Consider the following 25860-nt stretch of genomic DNA (forward strand, 5'->3'; position numbering starts at 1 on the left):
CTCTGGAGTCTGTCCTGTCCTGCTAACACAGACTGCTGTGGACTAACAGGTGGCCACCCTACTCGTCTGCAGCTCTGCTCTGTCTTCTCTGCATCCATATCCTCTGGGCTAAGGGCGTCCTGCCCGTCACCTGATGCGTGCTGCCCTCTGGGACGACCACCTGTGGTTTGCTCCCTGCGCTGGTGCTGTCAGGTGCTGCCTGGAGGGCTGGGGTTCCCCCCACCGACAGCTGGAGCGAGGCCCCCCCCCCCCGCTCCCCCTCAGCTCCATCCTGAACAGGGCACCACCCTCACCCCGGCCTTTCGTCTCAGAGCAGAGGCTTTATGGCCTATTACACTTCGGTTATTTTTTAACCAAATAAAAAGTGAAAGTATAATAGGTGTGTGTGTGTGAGTATTTTTATTCATATACATTACATGTATATAACTCATATGTGATTCTGCTTTCTACCTCAGAACATTGACTCAACTCATGAATTCCTTTGGGCCTCGTTGTCCAGGAATTCCAGCCTCTAGACCTGCGTGTGATGACCTAGTGCAGGAAGACGAGGCGTCGTGATAAAGATGTGAGACCTGGAAAGGTGCAGTCCTGACTCCGGAGCGCCGAGTCCTGAACAGCTCGCTGTGCCAACCCCACGATCAGACGCGTTCCCAGGTGTGGCGTGGCGACCCCGCGATCAGATGCGTTTCCAGTGTGGCGTGCCGACCCCGCGATCAGACACGTTCCCAGGTGTGGCGTGGCGACCCCGCGATCAGACGCATTCCCAGGTGTGGCGCGGTGCCACCAGTGTGACCAGGCGTGCTCGTTTACCTGAAACGAGCACTCGCTGGAGGTGCCTGTCGCTGTGCTGGACACAAAGTTCCAGGGGACAGGAACTGCCTTGTTCTCACTGAATTGCACTCCCAGGATCTGGGGTGCTGCCCAGCACCCCAGCAGATAGCCAGTGTATACTCACTGAGCGAAGGGTTGAATATGCAAGGTGATACAGAGGGTTCTTGTCCTTTGGAAGCTTGAACTCTAGTAAAAATAAGACATACAACTTCCTCAGGAAGCCCTTTATGGCAAAGGAGGTATCGCCCTTGAGATACTGATGCTTCACTGTGTTCTCTGGTGATAATCATTTTTTTCACTCATTTTTTTTTTCTTTTACCAACCAAGGCAGGGTTGTTTTGCTTGGTTTACTTTTTTTTTCCCTTCGTGTTTTTGAGGATTAATGATAAAACACATTGACCGGATGAGAGTCTAACAAATGCTGTACATGATAACACTGAACCATCATTGACTTTAAATTCTAACAACTTGTCTTCAACAAACAATGATGGAGCTCTGGGGTCCCACGTGCCTGGGAACCACACCCGCAGTGCCTTCACGGGGAACATCGTGCATTTAACCAGTTAACCAAACCTGTGTCAGCGTTGCAGATTGGTTAACATTCAGTTTGCTGCCCACCTTAAAACTTGCCTTCCTGCCCTGGCCATTTTGGCTCAGTGGTTAGAGCGTCGGCCTGCGGTCCGGAGAGACCCGGGTTCGGTTCCCGCTAAGGGCACGTACTTCGGTTGCAGTTTGTCCCCGGCCCTGGTTGGTCGTGCGGGTGGCAGCCACTCGATGTGTCCCTTCACGTCGATGTTTCTCTCGCTCTCTCTCCCTCCCACTCTATCTGTACAAAAAATGGAAAAATATCCTCGGGTGAGGATTAAAAACAAAACAAAACTTGCCTTCCTCCCTGCGTGCCTGCCTCATTAGCTATCCTCCTCATCGGTCATTTCCTCTCAAGTGATCTTGCTTGATTTTCCCGTATTTCTCTTAATGAGACATTGCTCTTATCAAAATCTGGGCACTGCCGGTGTATGGCCGCACTTTGTCAGACTGCAGCAGGGAGCACACGCGTTCCCCTTTTCATGCCCTTCTCCTGCAGGGCCCCAGGACCGCCTCTTGCAGAAAGTCTTCCAGGACTGCGCCATCTAAACTCGGGCTTCTCTCTCCTCAGTTTGTACCATTGGCCTTTTCTGCATAGTTCACCTGCTCTTTAGTCATTATCCCAAATAACAGTTCATAGCTTTATTCACTTACCTGTGAATAGGGTTTTCCCAGCCTCCTAGCCTGAGAAAGGACAGTTTAAGGGATGTCAGAATACGCCAGCTCTCCAAATAGTAGCCCCAGAGGGAGCCTGCCATTGTAATGATAGAAGTCCTCGCCCCTGCCCAACCACTTGTTCCCCAAGTCCAAGTGAGGTGGAGGGTGGTCACAGGCCACACATCCGTTGTGCTGCTCGCTCCCTCAAGGTTACGGGGGTGCTCTCCTGTCCTCTTTTCTCCCCTCCCCTGGCTGTCACCACAGTGGCTGCAGTCACTACACTGAGCACCCGGAGGGCTCCCTTGGCCGACTCCAGGGGACGCCACTCACGCCCAGCCGTGTGCGAAAGGGGCTCCCCCGAACTGAGCTGTGCAAACCCGCTCCTGGCCCTACTGGACCCCGCAGAAGCGCCACTCCAGGTGCAGGCAGGGAGCGCGGCCCCGGCTTGCTGAAAGCACCCGCTCTTATTGCTGAACGTTATACATGTTATATGTGTGTAACATTATAGATTACATTACATTGTGTTGCATGACATATACTTCTCGGGGCATTGGGGGGAAATAAAAGTAGCAAGATGCATATTTGTCAGAATTAAGTCAATTAGAATCCCATGTGTGGACATGCTTAGTAACAAACGTTATTGGTATACCTGCGATGACTACATTGTCCTGACCAACTTTTAAATACATGTAACCGTATTTCATCGAAACTAAGAGATGACCGATGGTAAGAAACGTCGTTCTTCTATGTACAACTAGAAAAGGGAAACACAGCCAGCGGCACCGGGGCACGTGGGCAGCTGTAAGGCACCCTAATTTCAGGGATGACGGAATGTCCAAAAACGTGCATCTGGGAAATGGTGAACTGTGGTGTGTTTTAATGCACCTAAAAGGCAGAACAGTGTCATACAGGCAATAGCTTGACATGTTGAGTTTCTAGGTTTTCAACATATAATCTTGCTTGTGAGTTGCAATCCTTGAGTAGCCGCACTGCGAATGTTAACCACAGAAGCAGAGACTGGGCAGTTTTACTGCATATAAACACGTAAAACAAACAAAAGTGACGAAGTTATGATTCAGTCCCGTAAAGTTCAGAAGAAATCCTAGCCCCTAGTCCCGTGCTTGGATCACACTACAAATAAAAATGAACTCTGACGGCTGCTTCTACCGAAAACGTGTGGTGACAAGGAGAATGGAGTCTGGGATGTCCCACGCGCTTCTGTCTGTGGAAGAGCGAGACCAACAATCAGAAAATCTCCACCGAGCCGTGGAGGGACTCTGCGCCTGTCCCGGAAGCCGGACAATAGCGCTCATTGCTTACGGGCCATCAGGAAAAGCCGGCTGTGGGTCCTTTCTGGTACAATTGATTGCTTCCGCTGCATATAAAATTGAAAGAATTGGGTGCTTTAGTGCGGAAAAAGGATATCCTGCTACACGGCTCTATTTCCTCACCAAGGCTATTATTGCGCCTTTCGCCATTAATTCACATGCATTGGATTATCCTGTGATGAAAGACCGAGGCTTTTCATTTTCATAGTCTCTTATCTCCTCTTCAGTTGGACCTCTCTGGAGATACCTGCTCTTCTCCCAAGACTGGTTAATTGCTAGGATGTCAGAGGAGCTAATGACCGGCTTCCTTTCCAAAGGCTAATTGTGAGCTCATCTCTATGCTTTTCTGTGGAGTGGCCTTTCTCATCGCTGGGGAATATTCTGAGTTCTGTCATAATTTGAAATGACAGATGTGGCATTTCCAGTGGCCACTTTCCATCCCTACCCACCATACACCTTGAGACCATCAGGTGGCTCTTATAAATCCTCTGTAGAGACCTTCATCACCCAACACATTAGCCAGTTGCTATGTGTGGCTATGTACATTTTAAACTAGTTACAACTGAGTAACATTAAATAAAAGTCAGTTTCTCAGTCTAAGTGCATTAAGTGCACAATAGCCACACGAGGTCAGTGGCAACCATATGGGAGGAGTGAACATATAGAACATGTCCATTTTCACCAACATTTCTACTGGACACTGTTGGTGTAGATTGTGACCTGCTCAACTCAGATCTCCTAAATTTGAGCGCATCTCCTGAATTGGTATTTCCGTTCTCACCATTCAAAACAAATGGCGGGCCCGGTTGATGTGGCTCAGTGGTTGAGCGTCGACCCTGCACCAAGAGGTCACCGGTTCGATTCCCAGTCAGGGCACATGCCCAGGATGTGGGCCCGATCCCCAGGTGGGCAAGCAGGAGGCAGCCAATCAATGTTCTCTCTCATCGATGTTTCTCTCTCTCTCCCCCCCTCCCTTCCTCTCTCTCTCTAAACAATAAAGAAAACAATTTTTTTTTTTTTTAATAAACATATGGCAGAAGACTGGGCTCTCAGGGATCATATCTACAGTGTGTTACTGGAGCAGTTTCTCTGAGCGTGTCGCGTATCAGAACGGGGGGTTGCCGTTCAACAAGTATCAAGTTACAGTCATGTATGTGTTCTTACCACACACAATAAAACTCTAAGTGGTAGAAAATTGGCCAAAATTCTAAGAGTGATTATCTCCAGGAACCACAATTACTTTTTTTCTTCTTCCATTTATATGTGTTTTTCGGATTTTATTCAATAAGCACATATTCCTTTCTTAATTAATAAAAATTACATTTAAGAGCCTTAAACCCATTCTTTTTTTTTTTTTTTTTTTTTTATCACCGATTTCAAACAAAGGTGCTTTTATCCAGCCCCTGTCTCTAAGGGGAAAGTAGTCATTTGAGCAAGTGTTTCTGTACAAATTACTCTCAGCCAACACCGTGCAGCTGAGATGTCTGTCGCCCCTTCTGTCCCAGCCTGCAAAGCAGCGGAGAGCATGCATCCGGGTGCCCAGGGCCTGTTAAACAGCAGCACAGAACGTCCTTCTGGGAGAGATGACTCACCAGGCGCATGGACATTGTACCAGGGTCCACACGTGTCCAGGCTGCGGTCGGGAGTCTGAGAACCAAGGCCCGGCAGGTTTGCGAGGTTCGCGGAGCCGAAGAGGGTTCTAGCTGTACCCCGAGAAGAGAATCGTACAGAGAAGCCCCGTTTTCTGAAAGCTCAGGCATGACCACACAGGTTTAATGAGGAGACGAGCTGTTGAAAGCGAGTTACGAACTGTATAAAGCAGGCTCCGTGGACACTCCCAGAGGACGCCCCACGAGCCCTCACTCCCCAGGGCCAGATTCGGCAGATGGGGCGGCTGAGGCAGGGCGCTGCACGCCAGCCGCAGGAGTGGCCCGAGGTCCCATTCCAGAACTTTCCAGGCCGAAGGAGATGGCCAGAGAGCTCATGGAAAGCTCCTGTTTTTCTTTCCTCTCATTCCTGAAACCTGAAGCCAACCCACTGTTTTCTTGACTCTCGCACCCGCCTGGTGGAGACGCTTCTGAAACAGGCTGAGCACCACAATGTGGGAAGAACTTTGGAGTCAGAATTCTGCCTGAACCTCCTAATGCTTCACCTTGGCCAGAGCCTGTCAACATCTCTGACTCGAGTTCCTTCGTCTCTAAAATGGGGATAAATAATATCAACCCAATGAGACAAATATGAAAATTAACTGAAAATATATGGAAAACAGTTTGCATAGAGTCAATGAGATTAATTTCAGTTACCTCTCTTTCCAGAATGATTGATCCATTAGTGATTATGTTGAAAGGGAAAGAAAACAAACCGTAAAACTTTATTTTTTAAGTATTAATCTTTTTATTCAATAAAGTAAAGCTGCAAACAAATATGTCACTTTTCCCAAAAGTTCATTGCTTTAAAGTGCTGTCTTGCCCAGCCGGTGTGGCTCAGTGGCTGAGTGTCAAACTGCACCAAGAGGTTGCCAGTTCGATTCCTGGTTGTGGGCCCAATCCCCAGTGGGGGGGCATGCAGGAGGCGGCCAGTCGATGTTCTCTCTAATCGATGTTTCTATCTCTGTCTCCCTCTTCTCTTCCTCTCCCTCTAAAATCAATAAAGGAAAAAAAAATTTTTTAATAAAAAATAAAGTGCTGTCTTATCTCTGTCATAAGAATCATCTATTTGCCTTGGCTGGTTTGGCTCAGCGGTTAAAGCATCGGCTCACAGACCAGAGAGTCCTGGGTTCGGTTCCCACTAAGGGCACGTACCTTGGTTACAGTTTGTGCCAGGCCCCAGTTGGGGTCGTGTGTGTGGTGACCACTCGATGTGTCTCTCTCACTTGGATGTTTCTCTCTCTCTCTCTTCCTCTCACTCTATCTGAAGATAAATGCAAAAATGTCCTCAGGTGAGGATAAAATAATAATAATTTTTTTAAAAAAGAATCGTCTATTTTGCATTTGAAGGTCTTTCAGCGAAATCTGAGCACTCTGGTCAGGGGAAGGAGCAAAGGTGTACATGTGGGCAAATCGTTAGCAATAGGATTGGAAAGAAGATGCCCAGACTCACTAGGTGCAGGTCCGAGTGGGTTAATCCAGAGACACAGCTGTGGAACGGGGTTTTTCACGTTTTTCTGGGGGTGGATCCTGGGGTAATTTTAAGACCTGGGCCCTGGCCGGTTTGGCTCAGCGGTTAGAGCATCACCTGAGGTCCAGAGAGACCCGGGTTCGGTTCCCGCTAAGGGCACGTACCTCGGTTGCAGTTTGTCCCTGGCCCCAGTTGGGGTTGTGCAGGAGGCAGCCACTCGATGTGTCCCTCTCACATCGATGTCTGTCTGTCTGTCTGTCTGTCTCTCTCTCTCTCTTCCTCTCTCCCTCCCACTCTATCTGAACAAAAAAGGAAAAATGTCCTCAGGTGAAGATAAAAAAAAAAAAAAAAGACTTGGTGGCACATTTTTAGCTCATTTTGTCTTTCCCAGTGAATCTAGAGGCTTCTTATCACAAGCAGAGTGTTTTGCTGGTGGAAAAGCTGAATGAGATTTGCTTGTAGATCTGAACATAAAGTTCGGAAAAAGAAGTCTTATCCACAGACCGCGCCTCTGTTTTCAGAGGTATGTTAGGAACACTTTTAATGCAAGTCACCCAGTGTCCGTCTGCTTCCACCACCTTGATCTTCACTGAACGACGGTTTCATTTCTTCACTGTTGACACCGAAAGTGTTTCCCATTCATTGTGACACTTCGTGACATTCATGCTTTGGTGTTCGAACATATGCCCTTAAGAGATTTCTCATTTGGATTCTGTTGACTTTTCCTTCTGCGCTACTTAGCAGATTTATCCATTTCTTTTGTTCATCATCCAGTACTTCCTGTTGGACCTCATTTTGGGTTTTTTGTTTGTTTGTTTTTAAATTCTTTTTTATTTGCTGATTTTAGAGAGAGAGGAAGAGAAAGGGAGAGAGAGATGGAAACATCGATGAGAGAGTATGACTGGCCGCCTCCTGCATGCCCCTCCTGGGGATCGGGCCCACAACCTGGGCATGTGCCCTGACTGGGAATCGAACCAGCCACCTGTTGGTGCAGGGTCGATGCTCAGCCACTGAGCCACACCAGCCAGGCTCATTTTGTTTTTTAAGTTCTTCCGTGTGTTCCTCCTTCAGCTCCACGTCAACACCTGCTGGCTGCAGACATCCCGCTACCACCAGTCCTCCCTGCAGACCGTCTGCCTTCTCCTCGGCTCTCGGCCGTGCCAACCTCAGGCCGGCTGGCGCCCGGCGCTCGGGTTTCCTGTGCCCGAGACAGAGAGCCGTGCGCCCTTGCACCCTCTCCTCGGTGACCACATGACTTGTCCCGCCGCCAGGCCCCTGCCTCTGCCGCCGCAGGAGACGGACGCGGCGCTTGCTCCCGCGCCCGCGCGGTGACTGTCCTGCGCTCAGCCGCCCTGTCTTCCGGCCCATCCTCCTGGCAGAGGCGTCTGCTGGTTCTAACGCGAGCTTGAGCCCGGCTCTGCGTCATGCGCACGTGGACCTCCTTTCAGGCACAGTTGGCGCTGGTTTCAGTGTCGGCGCCACCATGACTCGGTTTCCCTGCTGTTGGAGCCGCGCGGCCTTCTCCGGCCTTGATGGGCCTGCACTGGGACCTCGATGGACTCCACTCCCGCACCTGGTTCTCTCTCTTCCGTGTCGCCCGCAGCGAGAACCTTCCCCATCCAGCGACAGGTTCCAGTCCCTCCCTCTCCTCGGCCAAGAGCAGCGCCTGTTGATCTCCTGTCCTGCTCGGGTTCCTCCTCTCCCCTGAACCTCTCGACTCGTGTTCCGTGCATTTTCCCGCCTGAGTCTCCACAGGTGCAAACCCAGCCTGGCCCTCAGGTTGCTTACTGCCTGCGTCGGAAATGTGCCCCTGCCCCCCGCCGCGAACGTCCCACCGGAAGAGTATGTTCAGCACTGCTTGCTTTGGTTAAGGGTCCCCTTGTCTCCTCACTACTTTGGTTAAGGGTCCCCTTGTCTCCTCACTACTTTGGTTAAGGGTCCCCTTGTCTCCTAACTACTTTGGTTAAGGGTCCCCTTGTCTCCTCACTACTTTGAATTCCTTCACACTCCTTGTGCAGGTTTAAAAGCAATATTGAAGTTCTTCCTTTTCTGGACTTCTTCATGCATTTTCTTTTTCTAAGCCTTGAACTCATTGTTCAAGTTTTGGGGTGTCATCAGTGAGACCGTGTTCCTGGTCTACGCCCCTTCGTCCATTATCTCGTGTTCAGTACCAGACAGTGCTTGTGCCCTCGGGCTCTTCTCCCGGTGTCCTTGGGGAAGGACTGTCCTTTCCTGTCAGCCACTCTGCTCCCTGGCGTCAGACTTCACCTCACATTCTTCCGTTGTTTACTTCTTTTCCTCGTGCGTCCGGTCTTGTTCTCTCTCTAAAACAGGGCTAGCATTTTTTGCAGAAGATAATTTTTAAAAAAAAATTCTCACTCAAAGATATGATTTTGTTTATTTTAAAGAGAAAGAGAAGAATGGAGAGAGAGAGAGAGAAACATAGATCAGTTGCCTCCCACACGTGCCCTGACGGGGGATCGAACCTGAAACCTAGGTATGTGCCCTGACTGGGAATCAAACCCACAACCTTGTGGTGTACAGGATGACACTTCCACTGAGCCACTGTCCGGGGTCAGAAAATCATTTTTATTGATATATTTCATTGTAACCTGCAGTTCTTTGACTTTGGTGTGAACTCCCCTTCCTCAGTGTGCAGAACGGGAGTAGTTCCGCATATCCTGTTCGGGGACTCTGACCCCCGGCCACCCCGCGGCAGCAGGTCCGCCAGTTCTTCCGTCCTCTCTTCACATTCGCTTGTCTCGTCTCGATGCCTACTGCTCTGGCAGTTTCTGTCGATGCACATTTTGCGATACTGCCGCTTCAGGCTGATGCTCACCGACGTCTGCATTTCGCGTCCGTGAAGTTCCTGGTGGTGGCCGTGGGTTGGGGCTCCACTGTGGCCAAAGCGGCTGCCGACGTCTGAGCAAACACCTCCCGCAGCTCACCTGGGCCTCGGGTCTCAGAACTTCGGTCCCCAGCCCGTTCGTTTCCTGCGGTGAGGAGGTGTGGTCGGCAAAGTCGATGCGTCTGTGCTGCAGCCCGGGGCGCGGTGGTGGGTGTCACCGCCCAGGGAAGAGGACTCGGGGGTTGAGGGGCACGGCCAGCTCCAGGAGTCCCTGACGGGGCTGACTGCAGCGTCAGCAGCTTGTTCGTGAGCGGCTTCCTTCCAGAAGTTTGCATTCTCCGTGTCCGCTGCGTGGCTGTCGGTGAGCAGCAGGCGCCGCCTTACTCGCTCCTGATCCTGATCACCACAGGGGTCAGTCTCTGTCCCCTGGTCCTCAGGCTGCTTCGTGGCTCCACCTCATCTCCCTCAGAGCCAGGCGCCGCTTCCTCCTCCTGGGTCCCTTCGTCAGCACATCTTTGGTGAAGAGAGAGGCGGCCTGTGGAGGAAGCCACCTACTTGCCCCAAGGAATGACCTAAGCCAGAGGCAAAGCCACCAACCAGGAGGTCATCACGTGGTCTGGGCTGACCTGGTCCGCTCTGCTGGAAGCACACAGGGTGTGGGACAACCTGCCGAGTCGGAGAAGTGCTGCATGGGGCGGGGGGGGGGGGGGGGGCTGAGACTCAAACCACAATGGCCACTGCTGGGCAGCTCAGGTGGCAGGGTCTTCCAGGTGGGCCCCATCTTCAGTGGCAGGGCCCGGCAGGCCTCTCTGTCCCTTCTGTCTCAGTGACTGTCCCTAACGGAAAATGCCCGTTGCCTTTGACTTTCTTGTCACACAGCCCATGTTGTCCTACAGCTTGTGATTCCATGCCACGGTTTTTACCTTTGAGGTCAAATGCGCACAGTGACAGGCATCTATTCAAACAGCATGAATGGCGCCCTGGCTGGTGTGGCTCAGCGGTTAGGGCGTCGGCCTGCGGTCCAGAGAGACCCGGGTTCGGTTCCCGCTAAGGGCAGTACCTCGGTTGCAGTTCGTCCCCAGCCCTGGTTGGGTCGTGGGGGTGGCGACCAGTTGATGTGTCTCTCTCACATCTATGTTTCTCTCTCTCTCCCTCCCACTCTGTCTGAAGATAAATGCAAAAATGTCCTCGGGAGAGGATAAAACATAAGTAAATAAGTAAATAAACAGCACGGATGGGCGCGTTTGCGCAGATGTGTGTGCCTGGGCATGTGTCCACACTGGTCCTTTTCAGCTGCCGTGTATAATGTCCACTGCTCCAGAGCTGTGATTAGTGAGAGTGGTCTCAGGGTCCCCTGCACGATGGCCTGGGAGGCTCGCCGTCACCACGGACCTGGGAACTGATCCAGTAGGGGGCACATTTGCTATGTTTGTAGTGGCTCCAGCTTGGAAGGCAGGGTGGTTGGAACTGGGAGAAATTGAAGTGACTATCTTTACACATAAACAGAATATACTGCGATGGGTAAGTTAGTGGTATGTTCAGATTTTCAAGGAATTCTAATGTCGAATACAGGGTTATTGCTGGGGAGAGGAAGTATAGTACAGAGGATGTGGGGCTTCACTGTAGGAGGCGACAGTAGAAGTTGTCTGCTAGGCTGTAGTTAGAATGAGGGTTAAAACATGACTTAAATATTTTCACTTAGACAGCAGCAATGAAGCATCGAGACTGTCTTTCCTTCTCTAGCTCATTGTAAAGAAGTTTCGCGATGGGTGTAAGAGCCCTCTTGCTGGAGTCACACTTTTTAGGTTTAAATCTGGGTTCTGCTACTAAGTTACGGTTATGTGGGCAAGTTGTGTAACTGCCTCTTAATCTATAAAAGGAGTGAGTAGTGCCTACTTCACATCATGTTCTGCAGATTATGTTACAATGTATTAAAGTCCTCACTCAGGGATTGGTCCATAGTAAGCTTTCAAATGCTGTTATTGTTTATTTTAGATGTCCTAAAATTAGAGTACTATGTTATAGGTATCATAGTGTTTATTATCCTTAAAGTAGGGAGTGTTACAAGTTAGCAGTTCTGAGCTATTTAAGTAGCTTTTGAGATCTTTCTCTTTCTCATGGCAGAGTTTTCAGCCACATCACTAACCTGGCTGTAATTACCCCTAGAGAACACTGGGTAACTGTAAATGGAAATGTTGTTTAACAGTGTTATCCTTATTCCGACTTCTCTGCTCTAGCCTTCCATCATTCAGTCACGAGGACCTCGAACTCAGAGCGTGGACATAACATAAATAGACACTGAAGGTAAAATTAAAGGTGTTTGAATACAATGTTCATAGTAGGAATGAAACATGCTCAACTATGTTATTCGATTTGTTAAAGACATTTGTGAGCACTGTCCTTGCTCAGAGAGTTAAATCCTGCTAGATACAGGCACCATGAGCTCCAGGATGCTAATACACTTTGTTCACTGATTGGTCCCCCCAACCCCACCCTCCCGGTTAGAACTGTGTCTAGAGCATAGGAGTCACTTAGTAACTATTTGAACAAAAGAAATCATTACTTAATTCATTTTAATTGTTCAGTGTACATTTCTTTGCACAAAATATGACTTAATAAGTATTTCTTGAAAGAATTAATTTCTTTTTCTTTATTGATTTAAGAGAGAGAGAGGAAGTGAGAGGGAGAGAGAGATCGAAACATCGATGAGAGAGATTGGCCACCTCCTGCACGCCCCCCACTGGGGATGGGCCCATAACCTGGGCATGTGCCCTGACCGGGAATCGAACCAGTGACCTCTTGGTGCAGGGTCGATGCTCAAGCCACTGAGTCACACTGGCCGGGCTGATGTTACTTTTAAACTAACCTTTACTTTTTAGTAGTATAATTGTCTTTGTGCTCTAAAACAATTTTTTTTTTAAAGCATGAACTTTGTTTTCTTCCTTAGCCCCTGAGTCTGAGCTGATATCTGCAGAGAAGAATTTTCCTCTCAGCCTGAGGAAAAGATGAAGCTAAATTTTCCACTTTCAGAAAAATAGCTTTCTTTTGTTGTCATCGTAAAAGAAAAAAATTCTCTCCACACTGAGTCATTTACACTGATTTTTAACAGGTGTTCAATATTGACTTCGCAGTGCTTGGAGCCTTCTGGGATGGAGGCATTTGTCAAGACTGATGGGAAATTACGATTTTACTCAAACTAATACCAATTTATATTTATTAAAATGTTAAATTATGCCCAGCCAGGGTGGCTTACTGGTTGAGCATCGACCCTGCACCAAGAGGTCGTCGGTTCAACTCCTAGTCAGGGCACATGCCCAGGTTGTGGGCCTGATCCCCAGTGGGGGGCATATAGGAGGCGGCCAGTTGATGTTCTCTCTCATCGATGTTTCTATCTCTCTCTCCCTCTCCTTTCCTCTCTCTAAAATAAATAAAGAAAAAAGAAAAAATAAATAAAATAAAATGTTAAATCATTACTTCAATAAGGATGTAGTACTTAATCATACGTATCCCAAATAATGTATAAGAAAACTAAGCATAAACAGCTATACTTTTATTATTACCATATTTATTTATTTTTTTATTTTGAGAGAGAGAAACATCTGACCAGGAATCAAACCGAAAACCTAGGTATGTGCCCTGACTGGGAATCGAACCTACAACCTTTTGGTGCATGGGATGATGCTCCAAACAACTGAGCCACCTGGCCGGGGCTTTATAATTTTTATAGTGTCCCAATAAAAATAAATTTTAAAAATTCTTAGGAATAAGAGTGCTCCTACTTAGAACATGGAAGTAATTTGTTATGTATTATTTAATTTTCCTGCGTATATTTTTCATGTAAACTTGGAAAGTCATTCCAAGGTGCTATACTTTCGTTTTGTTGTTGTTCATTTGGAGGAAACATCTCTCTTGTGCAGAAGGCTTTGGAACGGCTGCCCCAGCAGCTGAGGTCATGCAGACCTGCAGAGCGTGGTTGCTGCTGGACAATGCTTGGGGCCACCGCCAAGGTCCTGCTGCCTACCGCCGTCTCTTGCCTACAGTGTTACCGTATTCTCTGAACTGATTTCTTTTACTCTAGTTCCTGTTCTGGCTTATATTTTGCATTGTGGCCAGATTCATTTTTTTAAATAGACTTTTTTTTTTTTTTTTACATTTTATTTATTTATTTATTTATTTATTTTTTATCCTCACCCAAGGACATTTTTCCATTTTTTGTTCAGATAGAGTAGGAGGGAGAGAGAGGAAGAGAGAGAAACATCGACGTGAAAGGGACACATCAAGTGGCTGCCACCCGTATGACCCCAACTGGGGCCGGGGACAAACTGCAACAAAGGTACGTGCCCTTAGCGGGAACCGAACCCGGGTCTCTCTGGAAAGCAGGCCGATGCTCTAACTGCTGAGCCAACCGGCCAGGGCTAAATAGCCTTTTTTTAATGCAGTTTTGGATTCGCAGCAAAATGGAGCAGAACACATAGAGTCCCCCAGGACCTCTCCCCAGATCAGAGTCCTGCACCTGAGCAGAACATGGGTCACCAGCAGCGTGCGTCTGACACACCATTATCAGCCCAGTCCATGGTTTCATCAGGGTTCCTCCTGGTGTTGTGCAGAGCTCGGGAGCGTGTGATTTGACGAGTGTATACGTCTATCGTGCGGAGTAATCTCACTTCCCTGAAAACCGCCCCCATGCTGCATAGTCATGTCTCCCTCCCTCCAGCCCCTGGCAACCGCTGATCTTTTCACATCTAGTTATAATCACAGCTAGGTCGCTTCTTCACATTGGTTTCTTTCCCTTTGTAATATGTCTTTAAAGTTTCTTCATGTCTCTTCAGGGTTTAATGGCTCGTTCCTCTTTAGTGCTGACTCATAGTCTATTGTCTGGACGGACCTTTACCATTCACCTGCTGGAAGAATCTCAGCTGCTTCCGAGCGCTGGGACTCATAAATAAAGCGGCTATCACGTCTCCATGCGGGGTTCTGTGCGGACACCAGCTCTCAGTCCACCAGGCTAAGTAGCAAGGAAGGTGGCTGCTGGGTCACATGGCGAGGGTACGTCCAGCTCTGGGAGGAGACGCGCGGCCATCCTGCAGAGTCCGTGCGTTCTGCAGCCCAAGGGTGGCTGAGCACTCTGGCTGCTCCAGTCCTGGCCGGCATCTGGCGTGGTCGGGAGCGGGTCCCAGATACATGTTTGTCACCATCTTCCGCCATTTCTCTCCCGAAATGCCCCAGCCACACTCCTGTCCCTGAGCACGCAATACACCTTCATGACTATCTCCTTCTGTGCTCAGCATGGAAGGTGTTTATATTTCTTTATTTTTGTTACATTTGATCATTTTTTATTTATGATGAAAAGTAATTTAGACTTGATAAAAGCATTTCCAAACACCAGATTACTCCTTTGTGTATCACTGTTGTTAGGGCTGAATCTTGGATCGGTTTGTTGTATACAGTAGTTGGTTACAATATCTGTGTTACAGTTTATTGTATACAGTACTTGGTTACAATACCTGTGCTACAGTTTATTGTCTACAGTACTTGGTTACAATACCTGTGCTACAGTTTATTGTCTACAGTAGTTGGTTACAATACCTGTGCTACAGTTTATTGTCTACAGTACTTGGTTACAATACCTGTGCTACAGTTTATTGTCTACAGTACTTGGTTACAATACCTGTGCTACAGTTTATTGTCTACAGTACTTGGTTACAATACCTGTGCTACAGTTTATTGTCTACAGTAGTTGGTTACAATACCTGTGCTACAGTTTATTGTCTACAGTACTTGGTTACAATACCTGTGCTACAGTTTATTGTCTACAGTACTTGGTTACAATACCTGTGCTACAGTTTATTGTCTACAGTACTTGGTTACAATACCTGTGCTACAGTTTATTGTCTACAGTAGTTGGTTACAATACCTGTGCTACAGTTTATTGTCTACAGTACTTGGTTACAATACCTGTGCTACAGTTTATTGTCTACAGTAGTTGGTTACAATACCTGTGTTACAGTTTATTGTCTACAGTAGTTGGTTACAATACCTGTGCTACAGTTTATTGTCTACAGTAGTTGGTTACAATACCTGTGCTACAGTTTATTGTCTACAGTACTTGGTTACAATACCTGTGCTACAGTTTATTGTCTACAGTACTTGGTTACAATACCTGTGCTACAGTTTATTGTCTACAGTACTTGGTTACAATACCTGTGCTACAGTTTATTGTCTACAGTACTTGGTTACAATACCTGTGTTACAGTTTATTGTCTACAGTAGTTGGTTATAATACCTGTGCTACAGCTGGAGCCGTTCACAGGCTGCCGAGAGGAGGAGCCAGACTGAGCCCAGTGTTCCCGCAGAGTTGAGGTGGCTGCAGACAGGGGTTTGGGGACAAAGGGTAAAACTCTTAACAAGCCTTCCTTCACACATGGCCGGGAATTATGAGTGAGCTCTACTGCCGCGTGGGCTGGTCGCCAGTCCTTGTCCCAGCCTCGGCTCGGGCAGTTCCTTCCTCCGACCGCCTCCCTGCCCCCCCACCCCCCGGCGGAATCCGGGTCCCTCCTGAGATGTCCCGCTGCCCGGCTTCCTTCTTTCCGACCACTTTCCCGCGTCCTGTACTACCGGGCACGGAGTGCCTGATATGGTGCGGAGTGAGTTCTATCTAGTAACAGATAACTTAAAGGGCATACTTTTTCTTAGCCAAAATATTAGATTATGAAGGAAACCCCACATGTGGCAGAGGGTGCGCAGAGGTCCCGTGTTTGTGGCCCTCTGCTTGAGGTCTGCTTGGCGAAGAGCTGGAGGAACTCGGGGTGGCAGGTGAGCGTGAACGGAAGTGGTGGCTTCTCTGTCTTCCCACCAGGCTGTGCGCTCCGGCAGGAGGGCAGAGGTCGTTCCTCCTGCACCCCTGAATTCACAGCACTTGGCTGCGCCCGTGAGGCCCGCTTGGAGTGGAGGCTCCAGAATGTCTGTGAACTGAACTCAGCTCTGTCTTCTCCCAGGACCTTGGGGAGAGTATAGTGTCCACCAAGGACAGGAACTTGAAACTGTTGCACTGATGAAAATTCACATGGAGTGCCTGGTGCAGAGAATACAGTCCTAACTGTGCTTTAGAGAGAAACACTGACCTGAGAGACACACATCAATTGGTTGTGTCCCGCACAACCCTTACCCGGGCCAGGGATGGAACCTGCAACCCAGGTGCATGCCCTTGACCGGGAATCGAACCCATGACTTCGGTCCACGGACCGACGCTGTAACCGCTGAGCCAAACCAGCCAGGGCCTAACTGTGCTTTCTGAGAATGGTTTCAAGCTGTCTCACCTTGGTTTTCCAACCTGGTGGAGGGGGCAGATTTAACGAGAGGGAATCACAAACTGCCAAGCACTGTGCCTGGCACAGAGAAGGTGCATGAAGAAAGCTCCTTACTTTCCTCTCACGTCCCGTCCTGGTTGTTAACCATAGGCTGGGGGACGATTCTGGGCATCCTCATCATTCCAAGCAGCTCAGAAGGCACCTGGTGCCCAGGGCTGAGGTCCGAGCCACGGTCAGGAGCTTTTCCTGCGACACCCTGGTTCTGGTTCTTCCTCCTAACCTTCCCCCTGAAACGACCACACCACCCACCAGCTTCCTTCCTGTCTTGGCTGATCACATTGAACCCAGGCTCATAAGAGAGGGACACTTCAGCCAGAAGGTGGGGGAAGACAACCACCTGTTAGGAGGTGTGGGTTGCAGGGACCATTTCAAGCCTCCCTCCGTAACCTGTGGTACTCCACAGCTCCAAGGCAGGTCTTCACCCTGGTCCTGGAGACAGCCCCGGACAAGCGTGGCCAGTTTCTCACACAGCATGAGCCACCGACCAGGACCCCAGCCCTGCTGTGTCCTTCCCTCTACTGGCCGGGGTTCCTCACTTTTATGCACAGGGCTCCTGTGAATGCTGAGTTGCTGGAATGTTCTAGGTTGAGAGGGGAAGTTGGATTGAATCGAGGCGTGTTCTCATGTAAGCCTTTCTGAAAATTTCCTAAAGAAATTTCGGAAGAAAGAGACCTAGAGACCCACAGTTCCAGGAGGTTGTTGGGACTCTTTCCTCTCATTCTACATACTCAGTTTTGTCATTGATTTTGTTTGAAACGTTATGTTCTTTTCCTTAAAGGGGCCCCGCACACTCTGGCCCCGGGCTGGGTCAGGTCCGTCTCCAGTTGCTGCCCGCTTGTCTCCGAGCCTCCCCTCCTGCGGGTCACAAGGCCGCACGTGAGGGCGGGAGCCGCAAGGGTCGGTGTGGCCGTGACGACCTGCAGGAGGGACCACCCTCAGTGCCAGCAGCGCCCGCCCCGCCTGGCCGGTCTCTCCAGGACCCACTGCATTCCCACAGCTTCCTCAGAAGCAGACAAAACCTCCACTAATGGACTTGCCCCTGAATCTAAAAACTATTTTGAAACAGTCTCTTTAAACCTACTTTTATGTATCAAATATACCTTGAAAAAAATTTTTTTTTCTTCATTGGTTTTAGAGAGAGAGGAAGGGAGGGAGAGAGAGATGGAAACATGGATGAGAGAGAACATGGACTGGCCGCCTCCTGCACACCCCCACTGGGGACGGGCCCACAACCTGGGCACGTGTCCTGATCGGGATCGAACCAGCGACCTCTTGGTGCAGGGTCGACGCTCAACCACGGAGCCACGCGGGATGGGCTCGAATATACTTTGAACTAGAGTTGGATAAAGGAATAACTAATTTGCACATGCAAAGGCAAGCTACAAAAATGTGCTTAATACAATGTTTTATATTTTTAATAGAATTTCTGAAAAAAGGAAAAAATGCCGTTCCCAGCTAAGCGACAATAATGGCATTCTTCTGCGTTTCCGTTCTAGCCCTGTCCGGTCCAGCGCCTCACTCGGGGTGGAAAGAAAGCGCACGGAGGCCGGCGGCCGGCGCGCACTCGGCGCCGAGAGGTCCTCGGGGTCCTGGGGCTCGCGCCCACGGCGCCGGGGTCCTCGGGCTCGCGCCCACGGCCCCGGGGTCCTCGGGCTCCCGCCCACGGCCCCGGGGTCCTCGGGCTCCCGCCCACGGCTCGCCGAGAGGTCCTCGGGCTCGCGCCCACGGCCCCGGGGTCCTCGGGCTCGCGCCCACGGCTCCGGGGTCCTCGGGGTCCTCGGGTTCGCGCCCACGGCTCCGGGGTCCTCGGGCTCCCGCCCACGGCTCCGGGGTCCTCGGGGTCCTCGGGGTCCTCGGGTTCGCGCCCACGGCTCCGGGGTCCTCGGGCTCCTGCCCACGGCTCCGGGGTCCTCGGGCTCCCGCCCACGGCTCGGGGCGCCCTTCCTCGCTGCTCCTGTGGCCGCGGCCAGGGGGACGCCGCAGCCAGTCCTGAAGGGACGTGGAAGTGCGGGAGCGCGGTGGACGGCGGCGGAGGGGACGCTGCTCCTGGGGCCAGGGGACTTCGTGTCGGGAGGCGGGTCCGTGAGGAGGTCCATGGGCCCAGAAAGGGGCGTCTTGTTTGCCCGTTCATTTGGGTTCTAGCGAAGGACACTAGGAAGCCACTTAGCACCAGGCAGGACCGCGGTGCGGTCAGACGGTGGGGGAGCCTCCAGCTGCTGCGGGTGAGCTGGGGCAGAGGCAGTGGACACGGGCCAGGGAGAAGCCGCGACACCACCCAGAGGAGAGACCTCGCGGCGGAGGGAGGCCTGGGAGGAAGAAGGTGCGGAGAGAGCACCTGGCAGCCTGCGGTGAGCTGGACATCGGAAAGCGCCCTTGTGGGAGGAGCAGGACACTCGGTGACTCCCAGGGTTCTGGTCGCTGCCTGAGTGGGCCCCCCATCACCGAGACAGAGGACAGGACACTCGGTGACTCCCGGGGTTCTGGTCGCTGCCTGAGTGGGCCCCCATCACCGAGACAGAGGACAGGACACTCGGTGACTCCCAGGGTTCTGGTCGCTGCCTGAGTGGGCCCCCCATCACCGAGACAGAGGACAGGAGAGGAGAAGCAGGTGCCAGTAGACGGGCAGGTGTGGCCAGTGGCCGCGCCAGGGATCCTGCACAGGGGGTCGGGCAGCAGGACCGTGGGATTGGTCTGGAACAACGTCTATGGTGAGAGGAACTCTGCTTGTACTCTGCGTGTCAATGGTGTGGCATGGGAAGGTGAGTGACTTTCAGGGGACTGGAAGGTCCCCACCGCCCAAATTCAGTTTTGGGCGATTGTGTTATTTAAGGGTTTTTTTTTGTTGTTGCACATGACAGAACCCAATTTATTTATTTATTTTTTATCCTCGCCCGAGGACATTTTTGTATTTATCTTCAGGTAGAGCGGGAGGGAGAGTGGGAGGAAGAGAGAGAGAGAAACATCAATGTGAGAGAGACACGTCGACTGGCTGCCACCCACACGACCCCAACTGGGGCCAGGGACAAACTGCAGCTGAGGTGCGTGGCCTTAGCGGGAACCAAACCCAGGACTCTCTGGTCCACAGGCCGACGCTCTAACTGCTGAGCCAAACCGACCAGGGCAAGAGAAGCTTTAAATAGTGAAACTGTTTTTCCTCAAAACTGCTCCAACATAACTCAGTTATTTGTCTTGCCTGGCTGATTACAAGCCACTAGAATCCGAGTTCCATGAAAAGGGTGTATTTTGTCTGTTTTATCCACTATCGTGTTGTCAGTGGCCAGAGCAGTGCCTGACACGTAGTAGGTGCTCAATGAATACTTGTTGAAAGAACAAGTAAGTGAGCAAATGAATAGATGGATTTTATCCTGTCCGTAAGCCCTCGGTGAACAGGACAGAGATGTTGGTACGAGGTGCGGAGCCCCTTGATCCGTGGCTTCACTGTCCGAGGTTTCTGGTACCGGCAGTCAACTGTGGTCTGAAAATATCCGGTGGAAAATTCCAGAGATAAACAGTTTGTAAGATTTAAATGGCACGAATTGCATGACGCAATCTCACCTGAGCCGTGAGTCACCCTCTCGCGGAGCATCTCCACTCCACAGGTTCAGTACAATAAGCTGCTTTGAGACTCCCCACCTGCCCATGGCCTGTATCACAGCAGATTGCTACGACGGCCCCATTTTATTACTGCTGTTACTTTCTCAATGTGCCTCCTTTATAAATCAAACTACCACAAGTGTGCACGTGTAGGGAAAAACACAGTGCGTACAGGGTTCGGTTTATATAAGCATCTATTGGGGGTCTTGGAACATGTCCCCCACAGATAAGGGGACCCCTGTAGTTAAACCCAATGCGGATCTATGTGGTTCATGCTTCTGGGCTATTTGTCATGTTTGTTCTTGTTGCTGGTTTCCCGGTGGGTTTTTTCCTGGGTGGAGAAGTCGGAGGTGTTACGAACACCGCTGCAGAGCGAAGGCCTTGGTCCTGACCCCACTCCGGGTGAGAATAACATTTGTATTGCGACTTTCTCCCCAAAGCTATTGTATTTGGTTCTCCACCTACCCCGGCAAGGCAGGTAAATAGGCAGGCTTAGAGAGAGCCGCCCTGTGCCACGTAGGTGGTCCTGTCCCGCCGCACCTGCTGTCTCCCCGAATGCTGTGTGCTGGGAAGAGGCCCTCTCTGGGCCTCGGCCCCCGCTCTGGGGACTGTCCAGTGATCTTTCATATTCCTCCCCAACTTCAATCCCATGACTCTGTGGGCCTCCTCCTCCTCCCTCGCAGGTTTGAAAAAACTGTCGCTTTAAAAAGTACTAAAAGAATGAGATTTTCTTTCTACTTGCAACTGCATAGCGCTTTCAAAATCCGATTCAGTTGCTCAAAATCAAATGACGAAAAAGGTCCCTTTCTTTTCAGGGACCGCCGTGACCGCCGTGGACAGACTTGGTGTTGGCGAGCACGGGGCTCGCAGAAGAGTCGTCGTCATCGTTTTAACGCGGTGAGAGGCCCCTTCTCTCACCTTCAATACTAACGAATAAACATAAACATGAAGTTGTCCGGCCGGTGTGGCTCAGTGGTTGAGCGTCGACCCTGCACCAAGAGGTCGCCGGTTTGATTCCCAGTCAGGACACATGCCCAGGTTGTGGGCCCGATCCCCAGTGGGGGGCGTGCAGGAGGCGGCCGATTGATGTTCTCTCTCATCCATGTTTCTATCTCTCCCTCTCCCTCTCCCTTCCCCTTTCTCTATAATCAATAAAGGAAAAATAAATAAATAAAGAAACAAACATGAAACATTTCATCACCAAGTAGCTAAATGACTAAACCTGGTCTTTGGTGTGTCCACCTGAAGTCGCTCTGTGTGTCCTGTCCGTGTGCCGCACGCGGGACCCGCCTCTGGGCCGCTGTGCGCTGTGTGCGCCTCTCCTCTGTCGGGCCTCGCGTTGGTCTCGAACCTGTATTTGTGGCCACGTAGGAAAGAATTGCTTTGCGTGTCTCATGAAAAAATATGACACAGAAAACTGTCTTTGCACAATCTTTTGTGGGTTTTATTTTGCTACAAAGTAGAATTCACATGGGCAAAAAGAAAAACATGCAAAGTATCTCTGTGCACACCTCTAGCACACTCTATTCCCCTCCTGAAGTCTCAGAATCAGAAAAGAACCTCCCAGCAGGAGCGCGAGGGCTGAAAGGCTGACAGAGCAGCGGGCTCCTCACACAGGCGCAGGCCACTCAGCTGCCAAAGTTCATGTTCATGACGATCAAAGAACTGTCAGCACATTTCAGAGACAGGAACTGCGGGGCCAAGGGGTGCTTCCCAGCACGAACTGGTAGAAAGCGCGTTTGCTGGGGTCGGCCATCGGAGATGTTAACCTGAAACTGATTCAACCTCAACCCTGATGCTAAACCGCATCTTTTTCCCGCTCCCTTACAGCACTTCCGCTGGTTCGTTTTGTGTTTTGGTAAATAAGAGTCCCTAGAAGCTACGCTGGCTCTCAGATGTAGGGAAACCAGGTGGACTGAGGTCCACCTCTGAGATATTTCACTTTGTGTTGTAATGGTCACGTGTGTGTGTGTGTGTGTGTGTGTGTGTGTGTGAACCCTTTTAAAGAATGATTTTGGAAGCTTAACTCCAGGGAGCGTTTTCCTTTCCGCATGACCAGTCCCTGATAATTGTTCTGTTTTGTTCTGAGTCCTTCAGAGAAAACGTGCCTCGAGTCTGTCTGTACCGCCAGCGACCTCCTTGTCCCTCCCTGTACATCTGAACTTTCCAAACCAGTGGCAGCTCCCAGTGCCGCAGCCCCTGCCCAGCCGGCAGGCACTCCCTGCAGATGGCTCTGTCCGGGCTCCAGGGCACTCCCTCACAGCTCAGCAAGGGCCCTGCGGCTCGCTGATGTCCCTCCTGCTCCCGGGGACCCCGGTGGCTTTGCCCTTGGAATGAAACACAGGCTTCCTGCGAGGGGCACGTCCAGCTCCCCCCGCTCCCCGGGGAGAAGGGGCCCATGGCAGACAGGCAGACCCCGCAAGCTCAGTTCTCAGAAGAAAGCGTGTCCTAATGCCAACAGTGTTCTCGTAAAAGATTCAAGCGTGCAGAGAAAACCCAAGCGGGACAGAAGGAGCAGCAGCAGGTGCTCAGTGAGCCCCGGCCCAGCGGCCTCCCCAGCGCCGCGTGCAGCGAGCAAACAGTACAGTGCGTCCTAAAGGGGCAGGGACTGCAGACCGTCACCAGCCTCAGAGCTAGGGCGCCGCTCTTCACGCCCAGACAGCTCAGAAGGCCTACTTAACGCCACCTGTCACACATCTTTCAAGGAAGTTTCAAGGGCCAAGTCTACTTGAAGAAATACTGAAATCATCCTCCGTCGACCTAAGGCATAATCTCCCGAGTAGGCATCGGTCCACCTTTCCCTTCGAGCAGCCAACGCAGCGGCACACGACCAGGGTGCCAGGCAGAGGGACACGGAGAAGGGTGCTGACCTGAAGTGGGGGGCCGCCACGCCCCACTTTCCCCGGAGGCTGGCAGAGGGTGAGTCCCTCGCCCCCAGAGGCTGGGCACGTTCTCAGCCCTTCTGCCACCCTGATCCAAACACGGTCTCCCTCTCCTTTCCCAGAAGCCACTAGGCCCGCAGGGGCGGGGGTGCAGGTAGACTCCATGAGTGGGCGTAGGACGGGCAGTGCCATCCACCAGCCTGGACAGTCCTGCTCACAGACCGCACAAAGCAAACAAAGGCCACACAGAACCCACGGTCGCTTTCAAATCTCTCACACACAGCAAAGCAGGATGGGAAAAGCCCAATCCCACGTTCCAGGCGCAATTCACAAAGGAGCCGAGCCTTTGGGACCCGGTGTGTCAGACTGGACGAGGCAGCTGAAGCGCCCGCCTTTGCCCGCTGTGGGCAGCGTGGGCCAGAGCCCCGGGCCTGGCAGTGCCCGTCGGCTCCCAGAACACGCTCCCCGTGGCTGGGCTCCCTCAGGACACTCAGGTCCGTTCCAGGTCTGAGGTCTGCCGCCCAGAGGTAGCTCACGACGCAGCAAGGGAACAGCACTTCCTTTTTTGGTGAGGAAAGCCCAGTGGGTCTGAGCTCCCAAGCCCTCGGCTCTGGCTCTAAAAATACCCGAGTGTTTGGCACTTGGTCTGTTTGCCAAGGAGGGCTGAGAGCCCCGCAGAGCCTCGGCGGCCCAGCCGGCTCTGCCCTGCCTGTGAGCCCGCAAGGCCTCCCTCTGGGCAAGCCCGTGCTGTTGGCGCCGAGCTCTGGGAGTCGGCCCTGGGCGCTGACGCACACTCAGTCTTGGAGTCATGGCTAGCTTGGTTAGGAACCTTCCCTTGGCTTCTAGTCTGAACTATGCGAATACACAATCTGTGTACAGAAGAAAGGACTAAAATTACACTTCAAAGAGCTCAGTGTCTCCCCGTCTTCCTGTCCTCCGAAAAGAATCGTCCGCCTTCTCGAAGCCTCCGCTGCCGGAGGCGGGAGCAGCCCCGCCGGTCCGCGCCAGGTGCCCGGCTGCCTACACGTTGATGGCGTGTGCGTGCTTCTTGCACAGGGGCTTGTCCTTCTTGGAGTAGAACGGCTGCCCCTCCAGGTTCACGTGGCAGACCTAGGACAGAGAGCACAGGCGTGACGCAGGCGTGCAGGCCACACGGCGCGCGCGGGACTCCGGTCCCCCCTTGAGGACAAGCTGCCCACGCAGTGGGGAGCAGAGGCAGCATCTCAGTCCCCCCACGACCAGTTCCTAATAACCGAAGCAGACCAGAGGGCTAAGCGATATGAGATGCAAGGCTTTCGAAGAGGAACATGGACTCAGACCCCCATTTAACTAAATGGACGGAATAGAGAAATATGCATGATGAAGACACTCTCCAAAATCAGCAAGGACCCAAGACAAGTCCCTATCAGCCTCCACGGAGATGGTCAACCTCGGGAGAAATACTGTTAGTAAACAAACACATCAGAAAAATTATCCCCTGAGGGCATAGAAAGGGAGACTAAAACCTCCATAAATACCGCTAGAGAACTATTAATGTGATAAAACAGAAAACCAGACGAAAACAAGAACTCTCCGTAGCTTGTCCCCTTCAACCGTGTGTAACTGTAGCCAAACGTGAGAAAAGTAGCGAAAGTCAGCGGCACCACAGGGCTCAGACCACCCGTGCGCCGCTGGGGCCACGCGGACACTGGGTCTGCCACAGGGACACGCGGTGCGGAGGGCGTGCCCCTGCCCGTCACCCCACTGGAGAATTTCATCTCGCAGAAACTGTTGTGCAGACAAGAAGGCGACGTGTGCTCCACCAGAAACGGAAAACCACTACTTCTCTCATACGGAGACGATGAAGTACGTTTTCAGGGTACACGCCCCAGGGGAGGGCCACCATGAGGAGGTGAACTGAATGCAGAAGTGGACGCAGGAGGTATTGTATGACAGACAGACAGAATGATCTGTCCCGTGATGGCGCCTGCGAGTCGGGTTGGAGGGTGGAGAGTCCCGGAGAGGAGGAGCCCAGGAACGCCTGTCGGGTCCTGTGTGGGGGTCAAGCAGCATGGCGGCCACTCCACGCACATGATCTCATTGAACTCTCACAAGAGCCTTATGGGACAGGTACGACTTCTCTCCATTTCACAGTTGAAAATTGGGGCACGGAGAGCCCACGTGTCTATGCCACAGACCTAGTGAGCTGCGGAGCTGGGAACCCACGTCCAGGCCACAGCTCCCCATGCGGAGCTCCTTCTCCCTGCGCCCACAGCAGGGGGCTGTGTTCCCTTGAAGTGGTTCTGGGAGAGGCAGCCCTCCACGTCTTCAGACGACCAAAACGTGGGCCGGCCTGGGTGGGCAACATGCCAATGTGTCGGAGTGAGCTGGGAAGTCGCACCGGCGGGCCTGGCCCCGGCCTCAGGGCAGTGAGGATGCCTGACGGGGAGCAGAACTGGGCCACCCCGGGCCACTGAACTGGATGAGGACGTGCAGGTGGAGTTCCCATGGGCGGGGACGCAAGAGGATGGAGAAATCTCGTGTGCAAAGCCCTGACGGCCCGTTGAGGATGGAGCACTTGGGGTCACACGGCGCTGCCAACGGGCTCTGGAGGCCAACGGCCTGAAAGCGTCTGAGAACACCCCGGGCGGGTACAGTCACGGTGAGTGGAG

General features: G+C 51.6%; 1 protein-coding gene across 2 annotated transcripts in view; it reads right to left on the minus strand.

The window, feature by feature from the left end:
- Positions 1-21761: 21761 nt before the first annotated feature.
- Positions 21762-25860, minus strand: part of LDB3 (LIM domain binding 3) — a 66289-nt gene continuing 62190 nt past the window's right edge. For both annotated transcript variants that reach the window (XM_036265556.1, XM_036265555.1), the window contains one exon: positions 21762-24319. In XM_036265556.1, the coding sequence (XP_036121449.1) occupies positions 24230-24319 (90 nt within the window). In that variant the 3' untranslated portion in view covers positions 21762-24229. The remainder of the gene's footprint in view (positions 24320-25860) is intronic.

Source organism: Molossus molossus, unplaced genomic scaffold (assembly GCF_014108415.1).
Source record: "Molossus molossus isolate mMolMol1 unplaced genomic scaffold, mMolMol1.p scaffold_m16_p_17, whole genome shotgun sequence".
Lineage (NCBI taxonomy): Eukaryota > Metazoa > Chordata > Mammalia > Chiroptera > Molossidae > Molossus > Molossus molossus.